Source organism: Odontesthes bonariensis, chromosome 16, assembly GCF_027942865.1.
Source record: "Odontesthes bonariensis isolate fOdoBon6 chromosome 16, fOdoBon6.hap1, whole genome shotgun sequence".
Taxonomy (NCBI): domain Eukaryota; kingdom Metazoa; phylum Chordata; class Actinopteri; order Atheriniformes; family Atherinopsidae; genus Odontesthes; species Odontesthes bonariensis.
In genome coordinates this window covers 36,233,802-36,257,024 of record NC_134521.1, presented here as the reverse complement: position 1 = coordinate 36,257,024, position 23,223 = coordinate 36,233,802, and the positions used below count along the sequence as shown (strand labels likewise).

Below are 23,223 nucleotides of genomic sequence, written 5' to 3'. Positions count from 1 at the left end.
GCTCACGCAGCACAGCTGAATCTATTTAAAGCTGAAGCTAAACACACCTTCTTAGACTGGACAGAAATAAACTCCACACAGGTGAGTGCTGTTGGGCACATTAGCCTATCACAGTGCATTAAAGAAGCGATGCATAATCTAATCACATGTTTCTGACGTAACAGCCGACGGTGGAAAGGATCAAACTGGAGGAGTTGAAAGTGTAAGGACTCCCTCTGACATGTTGCAGAGTAAAATCTAACTGATGCTCTGACTGATTATACATTTGTGTTGCTCATTAAAATCAGATTCATTCGTATTTCAAGTGTTTTTCCTTTAATCTATTTGAATTCATTCGATTCATTTGCAGCCATAACAGAAGGGGTAGTATGTCCTCGTGATTTTTAGAAAAGCATTTGACCAAAATGAGACAGTTCAATCAGAAAACTTGTGTCATGATGACTTCCACATGTTTGGGGGTATTGTTTTATTTATTGGAGGTTTTCCTGGGAGGTAAGAGGTTACTTATTCCCATCAGCCTCTGCTTTCTGGGCCAGCATGCCTGCTGTGCAGCTCCTGTTGAAAATATATGTTGTGTCATGAGTGAAGAATCAGACGATACTGACCAAAGACTGTTGAAAAACTCAAGCAGTTCCAAACGATTAAAAATGTCATTTAAAGGAAGGGTGATGTAAAACAGTAGCAGATGAGCCTCTATCCCAACTTCTCTGGGAACGTTACTGCTATTAAATTTGCTATTATTTTCCAAATATAATGAAATTGGTCAGTGAAGACACTGAAAATCATTCATTTGGATCTTTGTCTGTTAAATAAAGATTGGAAATAAAAGAAAAGAGGCAGAAAGTATTGAATTGAGTTGAAGCGTGTACACCGTGTTTCCTCTTGGACGCAGCTTCTTCCATAACTACGACACATATGGACATCAGTTGTGAAAACAGAGGCGAAGAATAGAAGTTATCAAACCCAAACATTGACAGGGAGGGATTTTCTCAGCAGGATTTTGCAGAGCTGAAACTTGAAGCGGTGTCTGAATGATAGTATCAGCCTCTGGTTTTGTAAGTGGTGCTTTGTCGCCTGTTCATTCAGCGTTCAGCCTCGTCAGCCTTTCTCTATGCTGGCTATGACAAACAAAAGACCACCCTGATTGGAACCAATCCCTTTCTGTGGAACAATAACAGGGAGCAGCCTCTCTATCAAAACGCTTAATTCACTAGAGACACAAACGTAACTTTTGGTTGTCTTATCCCACCCAAACTGTGCACATTTTACAGCTTTCAGGACCCAAGAATGAGGACTGGGGATGGACCAGTTGCTGTGGAAACAGTCTCCTGTCACTCACCTGCTCAGAGGAAGTCAAAGTGACCTCAGGCTGCAGCTTTAACTGCTTCCATCTGACTGGTTCATGTTTTTGGAGCGGGTTTGTGTATCTCTGTAGTGTTACAGTTGAATGAGAGACATGTCTGGGACTGAACCATGTAAGTTCTATTTCTGTTGTTTCTACCGTTAACAGAGCAGTTTTTAAGAAATGAGAGTAGGCTCATGATCTGTGCTGAGGACTTTGGCTGAAGTTTTGGAGCTGGATTAACTGTTTTGGAAATGGTTTGTTCAGTGCGTGGCGACCTGACAGACTCAGATCCTGAGGATACAGAGGAGCTAACACAGATGGTGTGTCTGGAGTCAGACCTGAAGGATGGACAGTAAGAAAGGGGGGACATGTATTCACACCTGAAATCTGTGTCATGTACTCTGATCTGTTCCTGATATACTAAACTCATTGTGACCCATTTACAAACAAGATATAAAATGTCTCTTCAACAAACAGACAGAAGAAGCAGTCTATCACAGCCTAACAAAATGATTCAGTAACAGTTATCATGATTGATATTCAAAGCATGTACTGTAAATTTGAACAATTAAAAGGCATCAACCATGTGAACAGCTCAGTAATGCTGAGTTGAGATCTGAATGCTAATGTCAGGACTGCTTAAACTGTTAGCATGCCAACATTGGCTGAATAGCAGCCCAGTCTTATGGCAAATTAAAAAGCTTTTTCCCTTCGATACGTATATTTTTTCCTGGATCTCAATGGCACTTGTGCTTGCAGTGTGTTTTGTGCTGTTGGTGACACAGAAAGTGAACTGTTCCAACATGAGATAAAGGCTGCGAGCCATCGTGTGTCCTAACTCTGCCCCTGATCCATTATGTCCAGGCTCAGTTATCTTCTGTTTCATGTCGAGTCAGAAAAAGGTGATAGAGGGGGATAGATTTGTTCTGAATCACACAACAGACTGTGGTTTCTATAATACACACAGAGTGAACACGTGTGGCTGCTTTATGTTCACAAATGGTTGTTTTTGTCTGTCACACGCATTAATGTTAGGAACTGAAAAGAACCGCAGCTCAGCCAGACTGTGTTTCAGTAATAATTCTCATTATTAACATGCTCTGAAAACACTGCCTGCATGGCCTTTCACAAGCAGGTTCACATGCAAGTGTAAACGGGAAGAAAGGGGTTGGCTCCTTAGATTTTATAAAGGTCATGAGGATGTGGCGAATCAAGGGAAAATAGGATGAAACCGGATTATCTACACATGAACACTTTTAAAGCGGCACTTCTAACTCATAACCAGCGTACTTTATGTGTTAAAGAAGCTTTCAGTTATCAGACAGTTCTCAAACTTATGGTGTTCTTAGAAGCCTCCATTTCAGGGGCCATAAACTTATAAATGCTTGGTATTACTGCAGCAACCTGGCCAAAGAGCTGCATTTTAACATGTTTGCAGGACCCTGCCAGAAAACATCTGTGAATAATTTAAGAATCTAAGTCTAAACCAAAGCGTGAGACGGACCGAGCCTCGAGATTAGATGCTTCCACAGATTAAAAAAAGTTCCACACAGAGTTTATGAACAAGCCTGAAGAACAAGCGATGAAAGATCTCTATTGATCTCCAGGGCACATTATTCAGCAGATTGTAATATAATAGAAATAAGTGTGTATTTTGTGCACGTGTGTGTATGTGTTTGTAAGGATGATGGAGGTTGAAGTCGGACATCATGCCGTGCTGTTAACACGCTGTGAAGGAAAATTCAGTGCCCTTACCAACCAATGCACACACTACGGCGCGCCACTCAGCCAAGGTACTCCATTTACCTTACTTTACTTTATTTAGATGTATTTCACTCTTATCAAACCACATCTGTTGTTATTTAGATGTATTTCACTCTTATTGAGCCACATCTGTGGTGTTATTTAGATGTATTTCACTCTTATTGATCCACATCTGTTGTTATTTAGATGTATTTCACTCTTATTGATCCACATCTGTGGTGTTATTTAGATGTATTTCACTCTTATTGAGCCACATCTGTTGTTATTTAGATGTATTTCACTCTTAATGATCCACATCTGTGTTGTTATTTAGATGTATTTCACTCTTATTGAGCCACATCTGTGATATTTAGATGTATTTCATTCTTATTGAGCCACATCTGTGTTATTTAGATGTATTTCACTCTTATTGAGCCACATCTGTTGTTATTTAGATGTATTTCACTCTTATTGATGCACATCTGTGGTGTTATTTAGATGTATTTCACTCTTTTTGAGCCACATCTGTGTTATTTAGATGTATTTCACTCTTATTGATCCACATCTGTGTTGTTATTTAGATGTATTTCACTCTTATTGATCCACATCTGTGGTGTTATTTAGATGTATTTCACTCTTATTGAGCCACATCTGTGTTATTTAGATGTATTTCACTCTTATTGAGCCACATCTGTGTTATTTAGATGTATTTCACTCTTATTGATCCACATCTGTGGTGTTATTTAGATGTATTTCACTCTTATTGAGCCACATCTGTGTTATTTAGATGTATTTCACTCTTATTGATCCACATCTGTGGTGTTATTTAGATGTATTTTACTCTTATTGAGCCACATCTGTGTTATTTAGATGTATTTCACTCTTATTGAGGCACATCTGTGGTGTTATTTAGATGTATTTCACTCTTATTGAGCCACATCTGTGTTATTTAGATGTATTTCACTCTTATTGAGCCACATCTGTGTTATTTAGATGTATTTCACTCTTATTGATCCACATCTGTGGTGTTATTTAGATGTATTTCACTCTTATTGAGCCACATCTGTGGTGTTATTTAGATGTATTTCACTCTTATTGAGCCACATCTGTGTTATTTAGATGTATTTCACTCTTATTGATCCACATCTGTGGTGTTATTTAGATGTATTTCACTCTTATTGAGCCACATCTGTGTTATTTAGATGTATTTCACTCTTATTGAGCCACATCTGTGTTATTTAGATGTATTTCACTCTCATTGAGCCACACCTGTGGTGTTATTTAGATGTATATCACTCTTATTGAGCCACATCTGTTGTTATTTAGATGTATTTCACTCTTATTGATCCACATCTGTGTTGTTATTTAGATGTATTTCACTCTTTTTGAGCCACATCTGTGGTGTTATTTAGATGTATTTCATTCTTATTGAGCCACATCTGTTGTTATTTAGATGTATTTCATTCTTATTGAGCCACATCTGTGTTATTTAGATGTATTTCACTCTTATTGATCCACATCTGTGGTGTTATTTAGATGTATTTCACTCTTATTGATCCACATCTGCGTTGTTATTTAGATGTATTTTACTCTTATTGATCCACATCTGTGGTGTTATTTAGATGTATTTTACTCTTATTGAGCCACATCTGTGTTATTTAGATGTATTTCACTCTTATTGAGCCACATCTGTGTTATTTAGATGTATTTCACTCTTATTGAGCACATCTGTTATTTAGATGTATTTCACTCTTATTGATCCACATCTGTGGTGTTATTTAGATGTATTTTACTCTTATTGAGCCACATCTGTGTTATTTAGATGTATTTCACTCTTATTGAGCCACATCTGTGTTATTTAGATGTATTTCACTCTTATTGATCCACATCTGTGGTGTTATTTAGATGTATTTTACTCTTATTGAGCCACATCTGTGTTATTTAGATGTATTTCACTCTTATTGAGCCACATCTGTGTTATTTAGATGTATTTCACTCTTATTGAGCCACATCTGTGTTATTTAGATGTATTTCACTCTTATTGAGCCACATCTGTGTTGTTATTTAGATGTATTTCACTCTTATTGAGCCACATCTGTGTTATTATTTAGATGTATTTCACTCTTATTGATCCACATCTGTGGTGTTATTTAGATGTATTTCACTCTTATTGAGCCACATCTGTTGTTATTTAGATGTATTTCACTCTTATTGAGCCACATCTGTGTTGTTATTTAGATGTATTTCACTCTTATTGATCCACATCTGTGGTGTTATTTAGATGTATTTCACTCTTATTGAGCCACATCTGTTGTTATTTAGATGTATTTCACTCTTATTGAGCCACATGTGTGGTGTTATTTAGATGTATTTCACTCTTATTGAGCCACATCTGTGTTATTTAGATGTATTTCACTCTTATTGAGCCACATCTGTTGTTATTTAGATGTATTTCACTCTTATTGAGCCACATGTGTGGTGTTATTTAGATGTATTTCACTCTTATTGAGCCACATCTGTGTTATTTAGATGTATTTCACTCTTATTGAGCCACATCTGTGTTATTTAGATGTATTTCACTCTTATTGAGCCACATCTGTTGTTATTTAGATGTATTTCACTCTTATTGAGCCACATCTGTTGTTATTTAGATGTATTTCACTCTTATGGATCCACATCTGTGTTGTTATTTAGATGTATTTCACTCTTATTGAACCACATCTGTGTTATTTAGATGTATTTCACTTTTATTGAGCCACATCTGTGTTATTTAGATGTATTTCACTCTTATTGATCCACATCTGTGTTGTTATTTAGATGTATTTCACTCTTATTGATCCACATCTGTGTTATTTAGATGTATTTCACTCTTATTGAGCCACATCTGTGTTATTTAGATGTATTTCACTCTTATTGATCCACATCTGTGGTGTTATTTAGATGTATTTCACTCTTATTGAGCCACATCTGTGTTATTTAGATGTATTTCACTCTTATTGAGCCACATCTGTGTTATTTAGATGTATTTCACTCTTATTGAGCACATCTGTTATTTAGATGTATTTCACTCTTTTTGAGCCACATCTGTGGTGTTATTTAGATGTATTTCACTCTTATTGAGCCACATCTGTGTTATTTAGATGTATTTCACTCTTATTGAGCACATCTGTTATTTAGATGTATTTCACTCTTTTTGATCCACATCTGTGGTGTTATTTAGATGTATTTCACTCTTTTTGAGCCACATCTGTGGTGTTATTTAGATGTATTTCACTCTTATTGAGCCACATCTGTGTTATTTAGATGTATTTCATTCTTATTGAGCCACATCTGTGTTATTTAGATGTATTTCACTCTTATTGAGCCACATGTGTGGTGTTATTTAGATGTATTTCACTCTTATTGATCCACATCTGTGGTGTTATTTAGATGTATTTCACTCTTATTGATCCACATCTGTGGTGTTATTTAGATGTATTTTACTCTTATTGAGCCACATCTGTGTTATTAAGATGTATTTCACTCTTATTGAGCCACATCTGTGTTGTTATTTAGATGTATTTCACTCTTATTGAGCCACATGTGTGGTGTTATTTAGATGTATTTCACTCTTATTGATCCACATCTGTGGTGTTATTTAGATGTATTTTACTCTTATTGATCCACATCTGTGGTGTTATTTAGATGTATTTTACTCTTATTGAGCCACATCTGTGTTATTAAGATGTATTTCACTCTTATTGAGCCACATATGTGGTGTTATTTAGATGTATTTCACTCTTATTGAGCCACATGTGTGGTGTTATTTAGATGTATTTCACTCTTATTGATCCACATCTGTGGTGTTATTTAGATGTATTTCACTCTTATTGAGCCACATCTGTGTTATTTAGATGTATTTCACTCTTATTGAGCCACATCTGTGTTATTTAGATGTATTTCACTCTTATTGAGCACATCTGTTATTTAGATGTATTTCACTCTTATTGATCCACATCTGTGTTGTTATTTAGATGTATTTCACTCTTATTGAGCCACATCTGTGTTATTAAGATGTATTTCACTCTTATTGAGCCACATCTGTGTTGTTATTTAGATGTATTTCACTCTTATTGAGCCACATCTGTGTTATTTAGATGTATTTCACTCTTATTGATCCACATCTGTGGTGTTATTTAGATGTATTTCACTCTTATTGAGCCACATCTGTTGTTATTTAGATGTATTTCACTCTTATTGAGCCACATCTGTGTTATTTAGATGTATTTCACTCTTATTGAGCCACATCTGTTGTTATTTAGATGTATTTCACTCTTATTGAGCCACATCTGTGTTATTTAGATGTATTTCACTCTTATTGAGCCACATCTGTTGTTATTTAGATGTATTTCACTCTTATTGAGCCACATCTGTGTTATTTAGATGTATTTCACTTTATTGAGCCACATCTGTTGTTATTTAGATGTATTTCACTTTTATTGAGCCACATCTGTGTTATTTAGATGTATTTCACTCTTATTGAGCCACATCTGTGTTGTTATTTAGATGTATTTCACTCTTATTGAACCACATCTGTGTTATTTAGATGTATTTCACTTTTATTGAGCCACATCTGTTGTTATTTAGATGTATTTCACTTTTATTGAGCCACATCTGTGTTATTTAGATGTATTTCACTCTTATTGAGCCACATCTGTTGTTATTTAGATGTATTTTACTCTTATTGAGCCACATCTGTTGTTATTTAGATGTATTTCACTCTTATTGAGCCACATCTGTGTTATTTAGATGTATTTCACTTTATTGAGCCACATCTGTTGTTATTTAGATGTATTTCACTCTTATTGATCCACATCTGTGTTGTTATTTAGATGTATTTCACTCTTATTGAACCACATCTGTGTTATTTAGATGTATTTCACTTTTATTGAGCCACATCTGTTGTTATTTAGATGTATTTCACTTTTATTGAGCCACATCTGTGTTATTTAGATGTATTTCACTCTTATTGAGCCACATCTGTTGTTATTTAGATGTATTTCACTCTTATTGAGCCACATCTGTGTTATTTAGATGTATTTCACTCTTATTGAGCCACATCTGTTGTTATTTAGATGTATTTCACTCTTATTGAGCCACATCTGTTGTTATTTAGATGTATTTCACTCTTATTGAGCCACATCTGTGTTATTTAGATGTATTTCACTTTATTGAGCCACATCTGTTGTTATTTAGATGTATTTCACTTTTATTGAGCCACATCTGTGTTATTTAGATGTATTTCACTCTTATTGAGCCACATCTGTGTTGTTATTTAGATGTATTTCACTCTTATTGAACCACATCTGTGTTATTTAGATGTATTTCACTTTTATTGAGCCACATCTGTTGTTATTTAGATGTATTTCACTTTTATTGAGCCACATCTGTGTTATTTAGATGTATTTCACTCTTATTGAGCCACATCTGTTGTTATTTAGATGTATTTTACTCTTATTGAGCCACATCTGTTGTTATTTAGATGTATTTCACTCTTATTGAGCCACATCTGTGTTATTTAGATGTATTTCACTTTATTGAGCCACATCTGTTGTTATTTAGATGTATTTCACTCTGATTGATCCACATCTGTGTTGTTATTTAGATGTATTTCACTCTTATTGAACCACATCTGTGTTATTTAGATGTATTTCACTTTTATTGAGCCACATCTGTTGTTATTTAGATGTATTTCACTTTTATTGAGCCACATCTGTGTTATTTAGATGTATTTCACTCTTATTGAGCACATCTGTGGTGTTATTTAGATGTATTTCACTCTTATTGAGCCACATCTGTGTTATTAAGATGTATTTCACTCTTATTGAGCCACATCTGTGTTGTTATTTAGATGTATTTCACTCTTATTGAGCCACATCTGTGTTATTAAGATGTATTTCACTCTTATTGAGCCACATCTGTGGTGTTATTTAGATATATTTCACTCTTATTGATCCACATCTGTGTTGTTATTTAGATGTATTTCACTCTTATTGAGCCACATCTGTGTTATTAAGATGTATTTCACTCTTATTGATCCACATCTGTGTCGTTATTTAGATGTATTTCACTCTTATTGAGCCACATCTGTGTTATTTAGATGTATTTCACTCTTATTGAGCCACATCTGTGTTATTTAGATGTATTTCACTCTTATTGAGCCACATCTGTGTTATTTAGATGTATTTCACTCTTATTGATCCACATCTGTGGTGTTATTTAGATGTATTTCACTCTTATTGAGCCACATCTGTGTTATTTAGATGTATTTCACTCTTATTGATCCACATCTGTGGTGTTATTTAGATGTATTTCACTCTTATTGATCCACATCTGTGGTGTTATTTAGATGTATTTCACTCTATTTCACATCTGTAGTCTTTTGTGGAGTAACGCAACACATATCATGATCACTGTTGTCTGAAGCGAACCTTCCACCTCTGTATATGTAAACTTTGTGCACGTACGGGTGCGTGTGTTCAGGGATTTTGTCAGGCAACAAAGTGCGTTGCCCGTGGCACGGCTCCTGTTTCAACGCCCAAACCGGAGACCTGGAGGAGTTCCCTGGCATGGACTGTTTACCTTGCCACAAGGTAAAACAGAGACAGACAGAATGTTTGCTCACGAGGACATTTGTGGTCATTCTGATTGATCCTTTTCTCTTTCAAAGGTCAAAATCCAAAACAGCAAAGTGTATGTGTCTGTGAACAGAAAGGTAAGTAGACTGAACTCCTTCTTATTCAGATGCTGTCGGCTCTTTGTATCTCAGTTACTACATCACTCCATTCAGGGAGAAAATAAGGGAAATTCTCCTTTTTTCATGAGTTTTTAAGATATTATGTTTTCTGCATGATTCAGAACATCTGGCAGCAAAAAAGACTGCGGAGTATGGGAGCTGCAGTACCAGGAGTCAGCCACACAGTTCTGCTTCTGGGGGGAGGCGAGTATGGACCACTCAGCGTGCCTTTGTATCTATATAAAGCAAAGCCAAACATAGCTGCATCTCAGGCCATTAATTCTCTGCAGAGGATCCAATCAGAAGCATAGAGCACGCAAAAGTATTCCTTAAAACAATCTGCCACTAACTCCACCATTTTAAATGAATCATTCATGAAAACTTGTTTGCATTTACATTCATGGTAATCCTTTAAATCTCATTCTAAGCAAAAGTACCTCATCATCTGGAGACCTAGCTACCCATGTGTTACATCTGACATCACTGTGGTTAAAAAACGAGTCTGTGTTCTTTATTCTCTGTTACTGTGCGGATGAAATGAGGTCTCTAACTGGAACTGGTGAAATACAGGTAATCTGTTAGGGAGAGATTTTGGAGCATGATAATAAAAGGATCGATCAGTGTAACCGTGTGTTAACGCTCAGGAGCTGCATCACTGATCTGCGCCGAGACTCTGCGGCAGGAAAACTTTGGTGGCAGAATCATCATGGTCTCCCGAGAAGAGCTTTTACCTTATGACAAAACCCGACTGAGCAAGGTGCAACACTCTGACACAAACTCTACCAACTGTTGTTTGGATTTACGGGCAGCGTCTAAAAGCAGGAGGCCTTGCTCCCTGTTTGCAGGTGATGAATGTGGAGAGCAGCACTATTCTGCTGAGGGGGGAGGAGTTCTTCCATCAGTATAACATCGAGGTGTGGCTCCAGAAAGAAGTGAGTATTTATAACTGAGCTCATGTATAAAATGTGATCATAAGACAGGAATGTTCAGCCGTAAAGGTCACATGGTGAAACACGGTGCTGTGTTTACAGGCGATGTCCTTGGACACAGACAAGAAGACGCTCACATTTGACAATGGTTCAGTCCAGAGTTACGATCAGATGCTCATCTCAACAGGCTGCAGGTACACGCCCACACAAACGCCACATGAGCCCTGCAGCACCAGCTGATCTGCAGCACCAGCTGATCTGCAGCACCAGCTGATCTGCAGCACCAGCTGATCTGCAGCGTGTGCAGATGTACGACCCAGTTAATGAAACTCAGGACCGTTTAGATTCACTGTGTGGAGTTCTGAGCAGTTTCTTTGCTGCGTTGTTTTGATTTAACCTCGGATCAAACTCAGTAAAGTTGTATGCCACACACAGCAGATGGGACCCATCTTTCATACTGACACAGTTTAGCATCATCCTCTGTACCACAGACACTTGGAAAGACAGGAGCTTCCAAACAGATATATAAATGCTCTTCTGGTTGTAATCAGGGAACTGGGCCCACAGAATTTGGGTTGAACAGTTTTTTGAACCACAGCCAGCAGCAGGTAACTGTAACCTGAGGAAAGTTGTTGTAGCACCACTGCACTGCACTGCTCATGAACAGAGTTGTGGTCTGTCCTTAGAGCAAAGGGTTTGGATGTGCCCGGCATCAAGCTGGACAACATCAAGATGTTGGAGACGCCAGAGGACGCCAGGCAGATCCACGCTGTCAGTCTGGGCCGCAACGTCGTCCTCGTGGGAACTTCTTTTGTTGGTACTGTGGCTGCAGCGTGCAAAATATACACACACTTCCATATTTGTTTGAAATGGAATGTTTTGTGAAGACAGACTCAACAGCAATTTTTCTAATGTTCATTCCTTTTATGTACAAAGCTTAAAGGGATCATGGTGGGGATTAGTTTAGGCTTACTGTCGTGTTACCTTGCAATAACCTTCGCATTAGTTCTGGTGAGCCATAAGAATGTTTGGCTTCAGTTTGGTGAAGACACAACGGGTTGTTATTAGAGCTCAGTCTGAAAGACATTCTCCAGCCACTGGACCTCTGCCAGTGTTGCAGTTACTGGCTGTGTGTCGCTGTTACTATCTGAACCTGCGGGGCAGCTTCAGTGTGATGCACTGCCATGGCAACCATAACTGCACACAACCGCTGCAGGTGTGATGTCCCAGCGCTTAATAAATGAACGTGTCAGAGCCATAACTTCAGCAGCCGAGGCTTCAGCAGCAGCAGACCTAGGCAGGTTCTGCAGAGGTCAGAGGGAGAGCCCCTGAACCAGCTGTCTAAATGTAACAGCATAGAAACTGTGACTTTCCTTCCTTCAGGGGGCAGAGGACATCGAAATGGTGCTAATGCATACCTTACCAACCTTAAACTTTGCTGTGATGTCCTGGGCTTCACTCAAATCCCATGAAATAGAATAAAGATGAGCCCAAAACAGATTTAAATACATACAAGTATAAATAATACTGTCAGCTAAGTACTGAAAATGAACGTTTTAGGAAATGAAAAGCTTTTTTTCCTTGTTTTATTGTTGGTTCTGCTCGGGTTATATTTCTTAAAGCTTGTAGAAGAAAGGCTGCAGTGATTAAAACTTCCCGAACACAAACACATCACTGATTACATTTGGATGTTTTAAGTATCAGTAAAACATTGATCTGTTCTTTGCTTTTCTGATTTCATTTCAGCCCCTTTGGGAGTCCATACAGTACTTTTTCTTTCTCAGATTCAGAACCTTCTTTCCATTGTCTACCTCCTCGTTGCTATTTGCAGCACCAACCCTGATGCATTCGTTTCTTTTCAGGAATGGAAGTCGCATCTTATATGATAGACAAAGCCTCGAGCATCACGGTGATCGGGAGCAGTGCACTGCCTTACCAAAACACTCTGGGTCGGGAGGTGGGGAAAATCACCTTGATGGTAGGAGAGAGTGCTGCCTGGTATCCATTCAGCTCTTTCCTTTTGGTTCAGTCACTTGTGTTTAAACTCTTCTGTTTCTGCAGATGCTGTCAGAGAAAAATGTGAGATTCTTTATGAACGATAGTGTGATAGAGGTCAAAGGTGCGGATGGCAAGGTGAGATCCGACTCAGAGTGAAAGTGGACATTAGAGACATTCAGTTCTTCTTCTCATCCGTCTCATCGTCCTTTTTTCATCAAGGTGAAGGAGGTTGTGCTTAAAAGTGGAAAAGTTATCCCAACCGATGTTCTGATTGTGGGTATTGGTAAGTAGAATGCACTTTTTAACTCTGCTTTTCTGCTAATAAGTGAAAACTGGTGTTTGTTTAGAACGTGAACCATCTCTAAATAAGTTGTGAAGAACCAGCGTCGCTTTCACAGAAAATGATCACATCTGTTCATAAAGCAGCTGCAGCTGTTAAAATACGAGTTCAGATTCAGTGGCAGAAATGCCAGTTTTCCTCAAAGCAACCCAAACCAGTATTATTTTTTTTAAGGTTATTATCTTAACATGGTGAATAATACATATCTATTCACTGAGAGATAAGAAGAGATGATACCCCTTCCAAAGGAAAATGTTTGTTCAGTGTTGTTCAGAGGAGATCAGGTCAGCCTCAGTAATCCAGTCCAGTGTATAGATCCATCATATTTATCTTGTTTGATTGGAAAGATTTCTCTTAGTTTTCTGTCTCTTGACCATTTTGATCCACTCTGTAGCCAAACAGGAAGTAATCAGGTGTCCCACAGCAGCAGGTGCAGGTAACAGAAGGTGTATCTCTGCCCAGTGCGATGGAACTTCCACATTAACCCTGACTTTGGTCCTGCTTTAGACTGCTTCAGTTTCTGTTGCTTTAAATCTAACTGAGCACCTTTTCGCTGCTACAGTCCGATCAAATGTCCTTAAATAGAAAACATCATATGGTTAAGGAAACATTCTTCAGGCACTACAGATTCAACAAAGAGAGGGCTTTATTGCAAACATATCACACTGTCACACACGGGTTATATATATATAGATATAGATATGTATATATATCACAATTAAGATCATATAGAATATATATAAGTATCAAAGTGGTCACAGGTTGCTCACCCTCCTGTTCTCATTCTCATCCACATGAATCAGCAGGACTGGATGGGAAGTAATCGAGCTTTGCTGTGCGGGCGCAAGGAATTGTGCTTTTTTATCTCTCATAAAGGATGGTCCAGTGTGTCCTATGCAAAAGAAGACTGGAGCTCCTTTGATTAGCATCTGGAGAATTCAAACAACTCTCATCATGGCTTGCACTGAGATACTTGAGGTTGTTTTCAGTGAGATAGGCAGGTCACCTGATCATTTGTATGAGCTGCGTGGGCGAACCAAAGCAACCCTCATCAGGAGATCTATTTGTTGCTGTTGGCACGGCAGCTTCCAGATGAGACTGAATGAATGAGTTCAATCATAGCGTCTCTTTCTCTCCGACTGAATAACAGTAGCTGTCTTTAACTGAAGTGTGGTGATGACATTACTGTTGGCTGAGTGGAGCTGGGGGCTGAAAAAGGCTTGTGAATGACAGCTGGTGAAGAAGAAGCATAAGAGGGGTTGTCTGTCTTGCATTTGTCTTGATTCTCCACCTGAGAGAGAATCAGTCTGACTCTGATGTTAAAAGTTCTTTTGTTTTTCTTGTATTCTTACTGCTTTTTCGGTGCACAAATCAGTAACTGTTTTTTCACGTTTTGGAGCAGCAAATATGTATGAGGCAGTGGCGGCTGCTGACTTTTAAAACAGGGGAAGCCCATATTACGCGTTCAGGGTTGTAGTGGCTCGTGCCATCCCAAAGCAGAAGATAGCAAAGTTAAAAATAATTAGTTATAACAGCTGTGTGTAGTATGACAAGTATGCCCAGCAAATACACAGAAAGAAGGTATAGACTTTGAAAATTCACACAGCAAGGCCAAAATCAAGTATGATGGTGTGGAGGGGGGCGTGGTGCATCAGGTGCAGAGGAGAGGTGGAGAGGTGGGAAGAGCTCGGAGGACGGTGGGAGGGGAGATGATTGGCACACCTGTACATCGTCGGCTAGTCATTCTCCCCTTTATCAGTAGCGTGCTGGTCCAGGCGGAGAAGGGAGGGATGAGAGATCGAGGACGGGGCCAAGAGAACGGAGAAGCAAAAGACGAGCAGAGCAGGAGAGCGGGTGTTCGTCTTGCCGTTGGGCTGAGAACCTCGATCAGGAGATAAAAGTAATAAAAGTCATTGCAAACCAGACAACGGGCTCTGCGTGTGTGTTGGGTGAACCCACGGTGGCAAACAGACGTGTCACACTCCTCTCCACCTCTCCTCTGCACCTGATGCACCACGCCCCCCTCCACAGATGGAATCTAAGGCCTGTAAATGGCTGGATCTGTGGCTGGATCAGAATCTGTGGAGCATTTTCCCCTGTCATAATGAATACTTAGAGGATGTGTTTCTTATTTACAGTGTAATATTTACAAAAATGTATGTGTGTGAGGATGGAAATGGAAACGATGGGAAATGAGTGAAACTCCGACAGCACTTTCACAGACAACCAGTCTCTTTCGTACCCGCTTTGGGACTGAAGTTCCAGCGTGCTTCTCCCCGCTTAAAAATTCGGCTGCCACAGAATCTCTCATGATGGACAAACACTAACTCCAATCATCACGACACAGCCCCTCATATTGACACGCCCACGTCTAATCTACCCCCAGAGACGCCAGGCAGCCTCGGAAGTGATGAGTTTTTGTCGGTTTAGCCAATGATGACCTAGAATTGTAGAAAAAAACTCTCCTCTCCCGCCCCCTCCTGAAGCCGGGCAGCCCTCGGCTCAGAAGCCTGGCTGTTAGTGGCGGCTTCATAACATGATTTCCTCAGTGAACGGCGGCGATTTCAGAACAAATCACTTCATTAAGCTACAGGACAACATGTTGTAGTTATGAAAGTAAATGCAGTATTGGGCATATCTTGTGTTTTGTGAATAACTGTTTTATCGTCAATTTAACATTGAAGATGTAGCAATTTCGCCAGAGAATGGGAGAGGCTGCCCGGCTTCCCGTGTTGTCTCTGAATAGCCGCGGCTGGTATGAGGCAGTCATATTTATATAGCGCCAAATACAACAAATGTCATCTCAAGGCACTGAGATAATAAAGTCCAATTCAAGCCAATTGGAATTCAATTAATTGTAATCATAATTATCCTCCATTTACCTTCCTTTTCTTTCCTCCACCAGGCAGCCTTCCCAACTCAGAGTTCCTGAAAGGCTCAAAAATACAGATGAACTCAAAAAACTTTGTCCCAGTCGACAAGGTCAGCCTTTAGTCTGTTGTCTGTTGGCCTCTGTTGCATTGCTCCTTGTTTTTGTGCCTGACGATACTCCCTCAGGGTTGATGAACACATATATATAAAATCTTTGAACAACATTTCTCTGCCTGCATTGTCCTCCTGCAGAACATGCGCACCAACGTCCCTGATGTGTTTTGTGCGGGTGACCTGACCTCCTTCCCACTGGCGATAGCCAAAAACCGTCCGGTCAGCATCGGACACTGGCAGATGGCACAAGCGCAAGGTAATGGTGGAGAAAAGTAAATCCCAAAGTCATCCCAAAGGATGACGAGACCTCAGGTAGATATGTTGAATTATCAACATATCTATTTTTTCACCTTAATCAAACTGCCTCTGTCCAGAAAAAAACGGATGTTTTGAAAAGTTTAAAGTTATATGGTATTTTACAGGGAAGTAGGTCATGAGTAAAGCATGCAAAAAAACCTTCTCTGGGGTAAAGTGTTGGTACAGTGCAGACGGGCAGCAGAGCTGAGGGGCTGCAGCAAAGTCTCGAAACATCAACACAAGATTACAGCAAATCTTTGCTGTCATAATACTCACTGATTTTCTTCTGCCAGCAACATGAGCTGGCAGATGCAGCTCACTGCTTATTAGCATGTTAAAGCCTACTATGTTTTTGTCCAGGGAGGATAGCAGCTCTAAACATGCTGGGCAAGCCAGCTGAACTCAGAGCAGTTCCTTTCTACTGGACCGTCCTATTGGGTAAAACCATCAGATATGCAGGTAAGCACACAGACCGTCCCACAGGTGTGTGCCTGTGTGCTCAGACACATGATTCAGGCTGTCCGGTTGACACAGGACACAGAACACATGAACATATGCAGGCCCTTTTTAGTTTCTGTCAGTACCATGTGAAGTTATTCAATATATTCTTATTCTGATATTCCAGTCAGTATCGCTGCTGAAACTGTTGCTGAATAACTCTAAGTATGCAGAACGATGAATGTCAGCATGACTTTCCTTCATGCTAACTGGTGTGTCCACTCTGACTGTGATGCAGGTTATGGGGAGGGATACACTGAGATAATAATGAAAGGAAATGTACAAGACTACAAGTTCCTGGCTCTGTACATCAAGTAAGATGAACAATGGAAACAGATCCTGCTGTTGGAAACTATGGACCCGTATCCTCTTAAAGCGATGTCCAAATGTTTTCTGTGTGTATGTTTGCAGGAATGATGAGGTCATAGCAGCAGTGGGCCTCGACTTCGATCCAGCTGTGTCTGCGGTGGCTGAGAGGCTCTTTTCAGGAAAAGTTATCTCAAAGAAAGAGGCTCAGTATGTAAAATGATTCTGATCAGTCTGTGTATCAGATGCCTTCACACAGAGGGGGTTTATTTTTTACTGTAAACACACTGAGGGAAACCCGCCTTCTGATAGTGATCAAAGGGAAGAAAAGACTCGCTTAAAACCCATTCATGGTTCCACTTAACCAGATGTGCATCTTCTGGGTTCACTTATACACGGGCCTGCATTAATCTCCCATTCAGAAGAAAAACAACACATCAGACAAACTGAACAACGAGCAGAAGAACAACATGAACCCTTATTCTGTGAGGAGAACAGAAGAAATGCTGCTATCCACAGCGCTACATTAAAGAAGTTCAGGGACTGCAGACAGCTCATGCATGAGATGCTTCAGGGAGCTCCTGATACAAAATGCAGTGTGAACACAACCCTTTGATTGTTTAACACATGAATCACACCGTATATGGATTATTGACTCGTTATTCATCCAAACATCTAGCTTTGGTTCATATATGTTGGCTGATGATGGGAAACATCCCCTCAGAAACATCTCTATACTCTCAGTGTCACTCTGTGGGGTTTGCTCTCTTTCACTTCACCAAACAAAACATCATTTTATGTGTTTTTGTGTGTGTTGGTGTAACCGATAACTAATCAGTTACCAAGATATATAAACCAACAGATACATTTAGAAAAAGCCAAGCTTGATGTTTTGGTTCACTCCTTTTATATCAGTTTTACATCACATGGATCAAGGGCTCCTCCCTTCTGAATATGACATAATGAAGGATGTGTCCTACCTACAATGGGACGTAAAAACACCTTTTGGTGTTCTGTTCGTTGATCATTGTTTTCTCACACAGCAGGCGACTGTGAAAAGAGCAGAAAGCGTGTAAAACCTGCTCCCCACCAATCAGCAGACAGTCTGCTGGAGCAGTTAGCAGCTAAAGAGACGGATGTTCTTATTGGTCGAGACCAAACAACAGAGCGACGTCAGTCAGTTTTTCATTTAGAGGAACCGCATGCCCCGAATCACGGCTCAAAATGAACGCTGTGCCACTCTGGCCATGGCTGTGGATCAGCAGGTGGAGCTTTGCCTCCAACCAGAGGGTTGAGGGTTTGATCCTCAGCATCTTCACAGGTCAAAGCGGTTGAACCCCACGTTGCCCCAGATGTATTCACTGGTGTGTGACTACATTTGTGTGAATGAATGAGAAGCTCAGCATGTTGTAGACAAGCTTAAAGAGGTATTATATACTGTAGGTGTGGACCATTCTGAGATGGCTCAAATGTAATTTAATAGACTAACTGTGTGTTCCTTCTTCTTGTGCTCCCTGACAGATCGGATGATCTGAGCTGGCTGCAGCTGTCCTGATCCTCACTGTCCTCCACTCATGTCCACATGCAGCCACAGAGTTCTCCACACGCCACAGTTCTCAGCAAAGACAAGGAGTCCCAGGACCTTGATGAAGAAGTTTTATTCAAAGGAGACAGACTCCACCCCACAGTGAGGGTTACACTTGGTGTTGGGATTCTGTACGCTACGCAGTCAGCGCTCATGTGACGGGGAGTTCAGCGTGTACACAACAGATACCTCAAATGTATGCAGCTTTCTGGACTTCTTTTTAATCTTCTTTTTTTTTTTTAAATGAGTTTATGCTTCCAGGAGTAACAGTCAGAGTCCAGAGACATTACATGTGAGATGCCTCAGTGTGTTCATACCTAAAAAGCTGCGTAAACGGCCTTTAACTCCAACGGGTGACCTTAATGCCCACTGCGGCGGTGAACGTGGCGCGGTCAGTGAATCGGAGGCGGGGATTAGGAGAACAGAGAGGAGGTGGACAGCGCTTTGAAAAAGAGATGCTGAAACAGGCAACGATAACAAAGCACATCTACAGGGGCCGACGGGCCCTCAGCAAACAGCCAACAAAGGCCCCGTGACAAAGGCTGCACAAAAGAAATGCTGTGTTTTCCTCTCCTATTCCACAGTCAGTCTACTGGGTTATCATCGTCTTTACATGTCACTTTCTTTCAGTTCTTTCCACACGCTAAACTGAACAGTATTCAGTATATGGTTCTCATTTCATTTTCTAAGATGATGTTCATCATGTTGACACGGATGGGGGACACGTGTGCCATCTGTGGTTTTATACCACAGTATGCTCAAAATATGTAGTTTTGTTTTATTCTTTTTAAATGATAATCACGTGAGAAATCATCACATATTGGAAATTATTCTCCTTCTTCTTCTCATTTTTTGGTTCTTTGAAGCAACGCTGAAGAAGTTTGTGAACTTGAAAAGTACGTGCCTCTAACTCTGAGTTTTGTTCTGCACACTGAAACTGAAGCTGAGTGCCGGGGGATCAGAAACAGCAGGTCACAGCTTCGGTTTCCAGCCCCGCACCACACAACTTTTTGCTTTACAGTCGCTTGGCGTTTTTTGTGTGCTTCTGATGGCGTCTCCGTAGCCTCTTCAACATGACGACAAATCCACGTGTATGGCTGTAACGTGTGCAGGGCTCACACAGAGGCTGAGTTTATGACACAGGTGTTACATCTCACAAATGTCGGGGATCAAAGGATTGCTAAATTCTCCAGAGTTAGTCATTAAGACAAAGAGCCTAATGGTTAAGGATGGATTTCATCCCAAACTCAGCATTCCATTTCAAATTAATCTTGAAATACCATCCATCTTTCTGCTGCTTTTACTACCAAAAATCAGTATTGACTGATGTGATGTTTGAACATATAAATCATGCTATCAACAGAGAATGTATCAAGCTTGGCAGCCTGAACCCAGTCACATTGTCTGTCATTTGGCCTCTTTTCCTTTCCCAGTGTGGAATTTGCCTGATTTAAGACTAAGAAGTGACAAATAAGCTGATTATTAGTCCTCTTGAATTCAAAGCGACCCCCGTGGCCAGGATAGAAATGAACAGTGACGTACTTTTGTTTCTGTTTCACTTTGCCTACACATTAAAAACCATCTGAAGCCCAACACCTTTGTCTCTGCTGTGTTCTCATTCTGCCCCCTGCTGGCCACCAGCGGAAGTGTTTCTACAGTCCACTGGAACGTGCTGAGGGACAACAGAGGAGCAGACCTCAATCTAACCTTTTATGGGACTCAAAGTCATTTGTGTCCTCAGTAACTTGGATTTAGCAGCATGTGGATGCAGGTTGCTGAAAGCCTGTGTGCACCAAAGTCTGAAGGTTATGTGGAAATGTAGATAAAGCTGCAAATCCCTTGAACCACAGGGTAAATTCAAATGTTTCCAGTCGTTCCAAACGTTTTCATGGCGTCAAAGTCCAAATGAGCACATTATTTTTTCGACTGGAAACTGTGAGAACATTTGATGTTTGTATATTAGTATATTGAATGTGTGGTCTGAAAGATGCTCAGATCATTTCATTCACTTATTATCTACTCTGTAAATACTCTGAGACAGGACTGTACATCTCAGGAAATAACTGTCTTAGTCTAACTGAGTCCTTTTGGAGATGAATATTTCTGCTGCCGGCAGTATAAAAGGAAGACAGCAGCAGGCTCAGTGAGTAAGTAACAGGCTTTCCAAATGAGAGCTTTAGCTTCTACACACAGTGAAACGGCCAAGCTGAATTTTCATATTCTTACTTTGAAGAGCTCCACCTCCACCTCAGTGGTAAATATGATGGGCTTTAGTCTGATTCCTGAGATTCCAGCTTGGCTTCTTTTTTGTAACCAGCTACAAACTGAAAATAATAAATACCCCCTGAAGCTGGAAACAGCCCCACTCAGAAGGAGGAGCCCCTGTTCTTGCCACAGCTGTGTGAATATGGATGTTGTACATGACACGGAAACTTCTCCCCCACATCTCACACCAACCAAAGCATCACACCTCTGAACCAACAGTGACTTTAAGCTGAACCACTAATCTCACGACTGAGAGCACAATCTGCTTATTTCAGACCTGAGCTCAGGTGCAGAACTGATACAGACTTCAGAGTCCCTGGAGTCCCTTTCACTCTGCTCTCCGTGAGAGCGGCGTAACGCTGCCGCCTGTTGGCCCTGTACTGCTCCAGCCTCTTTGCCTCCTCCAGGGGGTCCTGCAGCACTCCTTCCCACCTCAGGCTCTCCCTGGCCTGGATGCTGGGCTCCGTCACATGTGCCACGGTCTCACTGTGGCTGGGCGTGAGGGCAGTCTGTGGATCTCTGTGCTGTCTTCTGCTCTTCTGATCGCTGCCGCTGCGCTGTGCTCTGTTCTTCTTACCGGCTGCTCTGAGCTTGGGGACAGGGCCCTGCCTCGTTCCCGGACCCCGAAGGGGTAGCAGCGATACTGGGATGACATCAGGAGGCAAAGATACAGCCAGAGGTTTCCCTGCAGGGAGAAAACACAGACAAGTAGGATCCTGCACACCACCAGAAACACCCAGGCTTAAAATGACTCGGGATGAGGAGTCCTAGAGCGAGGGAACTTGTGATCATCCACCAGACCAACATGCTACTTTTACTTTGTTTGAATGAGCACAGTGATACATTTCCATCATCTCAAATAACAATACTAAGATCTTTGTCCAGTCTGTGCGCCGTAATGCTGCTGAAAGAGGGTTTCAGGTCTTTGAGGCGTTTGACTTGGACACACAGGAGGTCGTACCAGTGTCTTTATAAATAAAATATATTATTATTATTATTATTATTCTGTGTGCACGGGCAGCTTGTACTCTGATTGCATGCTCTCTTTTTGTTCATTAGTTACATTTCCTGTGCTGTAACTTAGCAGAATAACAACAGCTCATCTTGTTTTGTAAGAGAAATGAAACATTTTCAGATACTGGGAATTTTTTATGGACTATTCATAAGAAACAGCCTTCAGATGTGGGATCTGAAAGCCTTACCTTTATTTTCTGATGCAGAAGTGGAAGGAGTTGCTTTCTTTCTTTTCTTCTTTTTCGTCTTTCTGAGCTCAAAGCATTTGGGTGGTTGGAGCAGCTTACAGTTTTTGTCCTCTGGCATGTTGGTGAGCAGTGCTCAGAAACGCACACCTGCAGGCTGACTAACTGGTTCAGGATCAACAGCTGCACACCGAGTGTCCGCTATGATTTCCAGGCTGTGTTGGTTTGTTCCCCTCCATTCCACAGAAAGTAAGTAAAAAGTGGGGGAAACGCCACCACACCGCATCGCTACTTTCCTGCTTGTTCCGGAACAAACATCTCGTTCAATCACACTGAACTGAGGGGTTGCCGTGCGACGCGTCTCCATGGTGACAGGATACACCCTCTCAGAAAAAAAGAGCCGTTTTGGTAACAAACTTGTAGCTCGGCTTAGATATGTCTTTAAGACGAGGAATACCGACACGTATACAAAAATCTGCTGCTTTTAGCTGTATTCCATCAAATATAATCATAAGTTTTGTGGCCCCGCATTCGTGTACTGTTTGTGAATACTTTGCTAATCTCTTGAAAAGTTGTAGGACGGTTTGATTCATTATTTGGCATTGGTGACATCATTTGTTTCAATACATCAACGAGAAGATGAGCAAACAGTGAAATCTAAACGGTCCAGAACAAAGATGTGTTCCTGACCCCGACGTGACTTGAACACGCAACCTTCTGATCTGGAGTCAGACGAGCTACCGTTGCGCCACAAGGTCTTTCAGGCCAGCCCGGGAATGGCGCTAAAAAAAATAACATTACTGGCAGGAGTCTAGGAGACGGTGTGACAGGTGAATTCTCTACAAGCCGTCACGTAACGTTTGACTGTACCTGTGTAAAGTCATTTCGGTAAAACGACACCTCAAACTACACACGTGACCCTCACATGACACCAGAGAGTTATTATCAGCTCCGGGCC

General features: G+C 40.6%; 1 protein-coding gene and 1 non-coding gene across 2 annotated transcripts; one reads left to right on the top strand and one right to left on the bottom strand.

Moving 5' to 3' along the window:
• Window positions 1-1,456: 1,456 nt before the first annotated feature.
• On the top strand, window positions 1,457-19,609 carry aifm5 (apoptosis inducing factor mitochondria associated 5). Its single transcript, XM_075487486.1, has 19 exons — window positions 1,457-1,475; window positions 1,610-1,697; window positions 3,029-3,138; window positions 9,611-9,720; window positions 9,798-9,842; window positions 9,986-10,067; window positions 10,508-10,620; window positions 10,709-10,795; window positions 10,895-10,986; window positions 11,479-11,609; window positions 12,655-12,770; window positions 12,854-12,925; window positions 13,010-13,073; window positions 16,036-16,112; window positions 16,254-16,371; window positions 16,773-16,871; window positions 17,149-17,224; window positions 17,322-17,426; window positions 18,738-19,609. Exons 1-19 carry the CDS (start codon window positions 1,457-1,459, stop codon window positions 18,769-18,771), a joined length of 1,638 nt encoding a protein of 545 aa, XP_075343601.1. The 3' UTR covers window positions 18,772-19,609.
• Window positions 19,610-22,951: 3,342 nt separating this feature from the next.
• trnaw-cca (transfer RNA tryptophan (anticodon CCA)) lies at window positions 22,952-23,023 on the bottom strand. The gene has a single exon. It is a non-coding gene; the product is annotated as a tRNA-Trp (tRNA).
• Window positions 23,024-23,223: the final 200 nt, after the last annotated feature.

Bases quoted from the DNA above. Each gene is read 5' to 3' on its own strand.
- aifm5 (XM_075487486.1), top strand. The intron at 1,698-3,028 runs GTAAGAAAGGGG...TGTGTTTGTAAG, and splicing joins TCAGACCTGAAGGATGGACA to GATGATGGAGGTTGAAGTCG. The intron at 9,721-9,797 runs GTAAAACAGAGA...TCTCTTTCAAAG, and splicing joins ACTGTTTACCTTGCCACAAG to GTCAAAATCCAAAACAGCAA.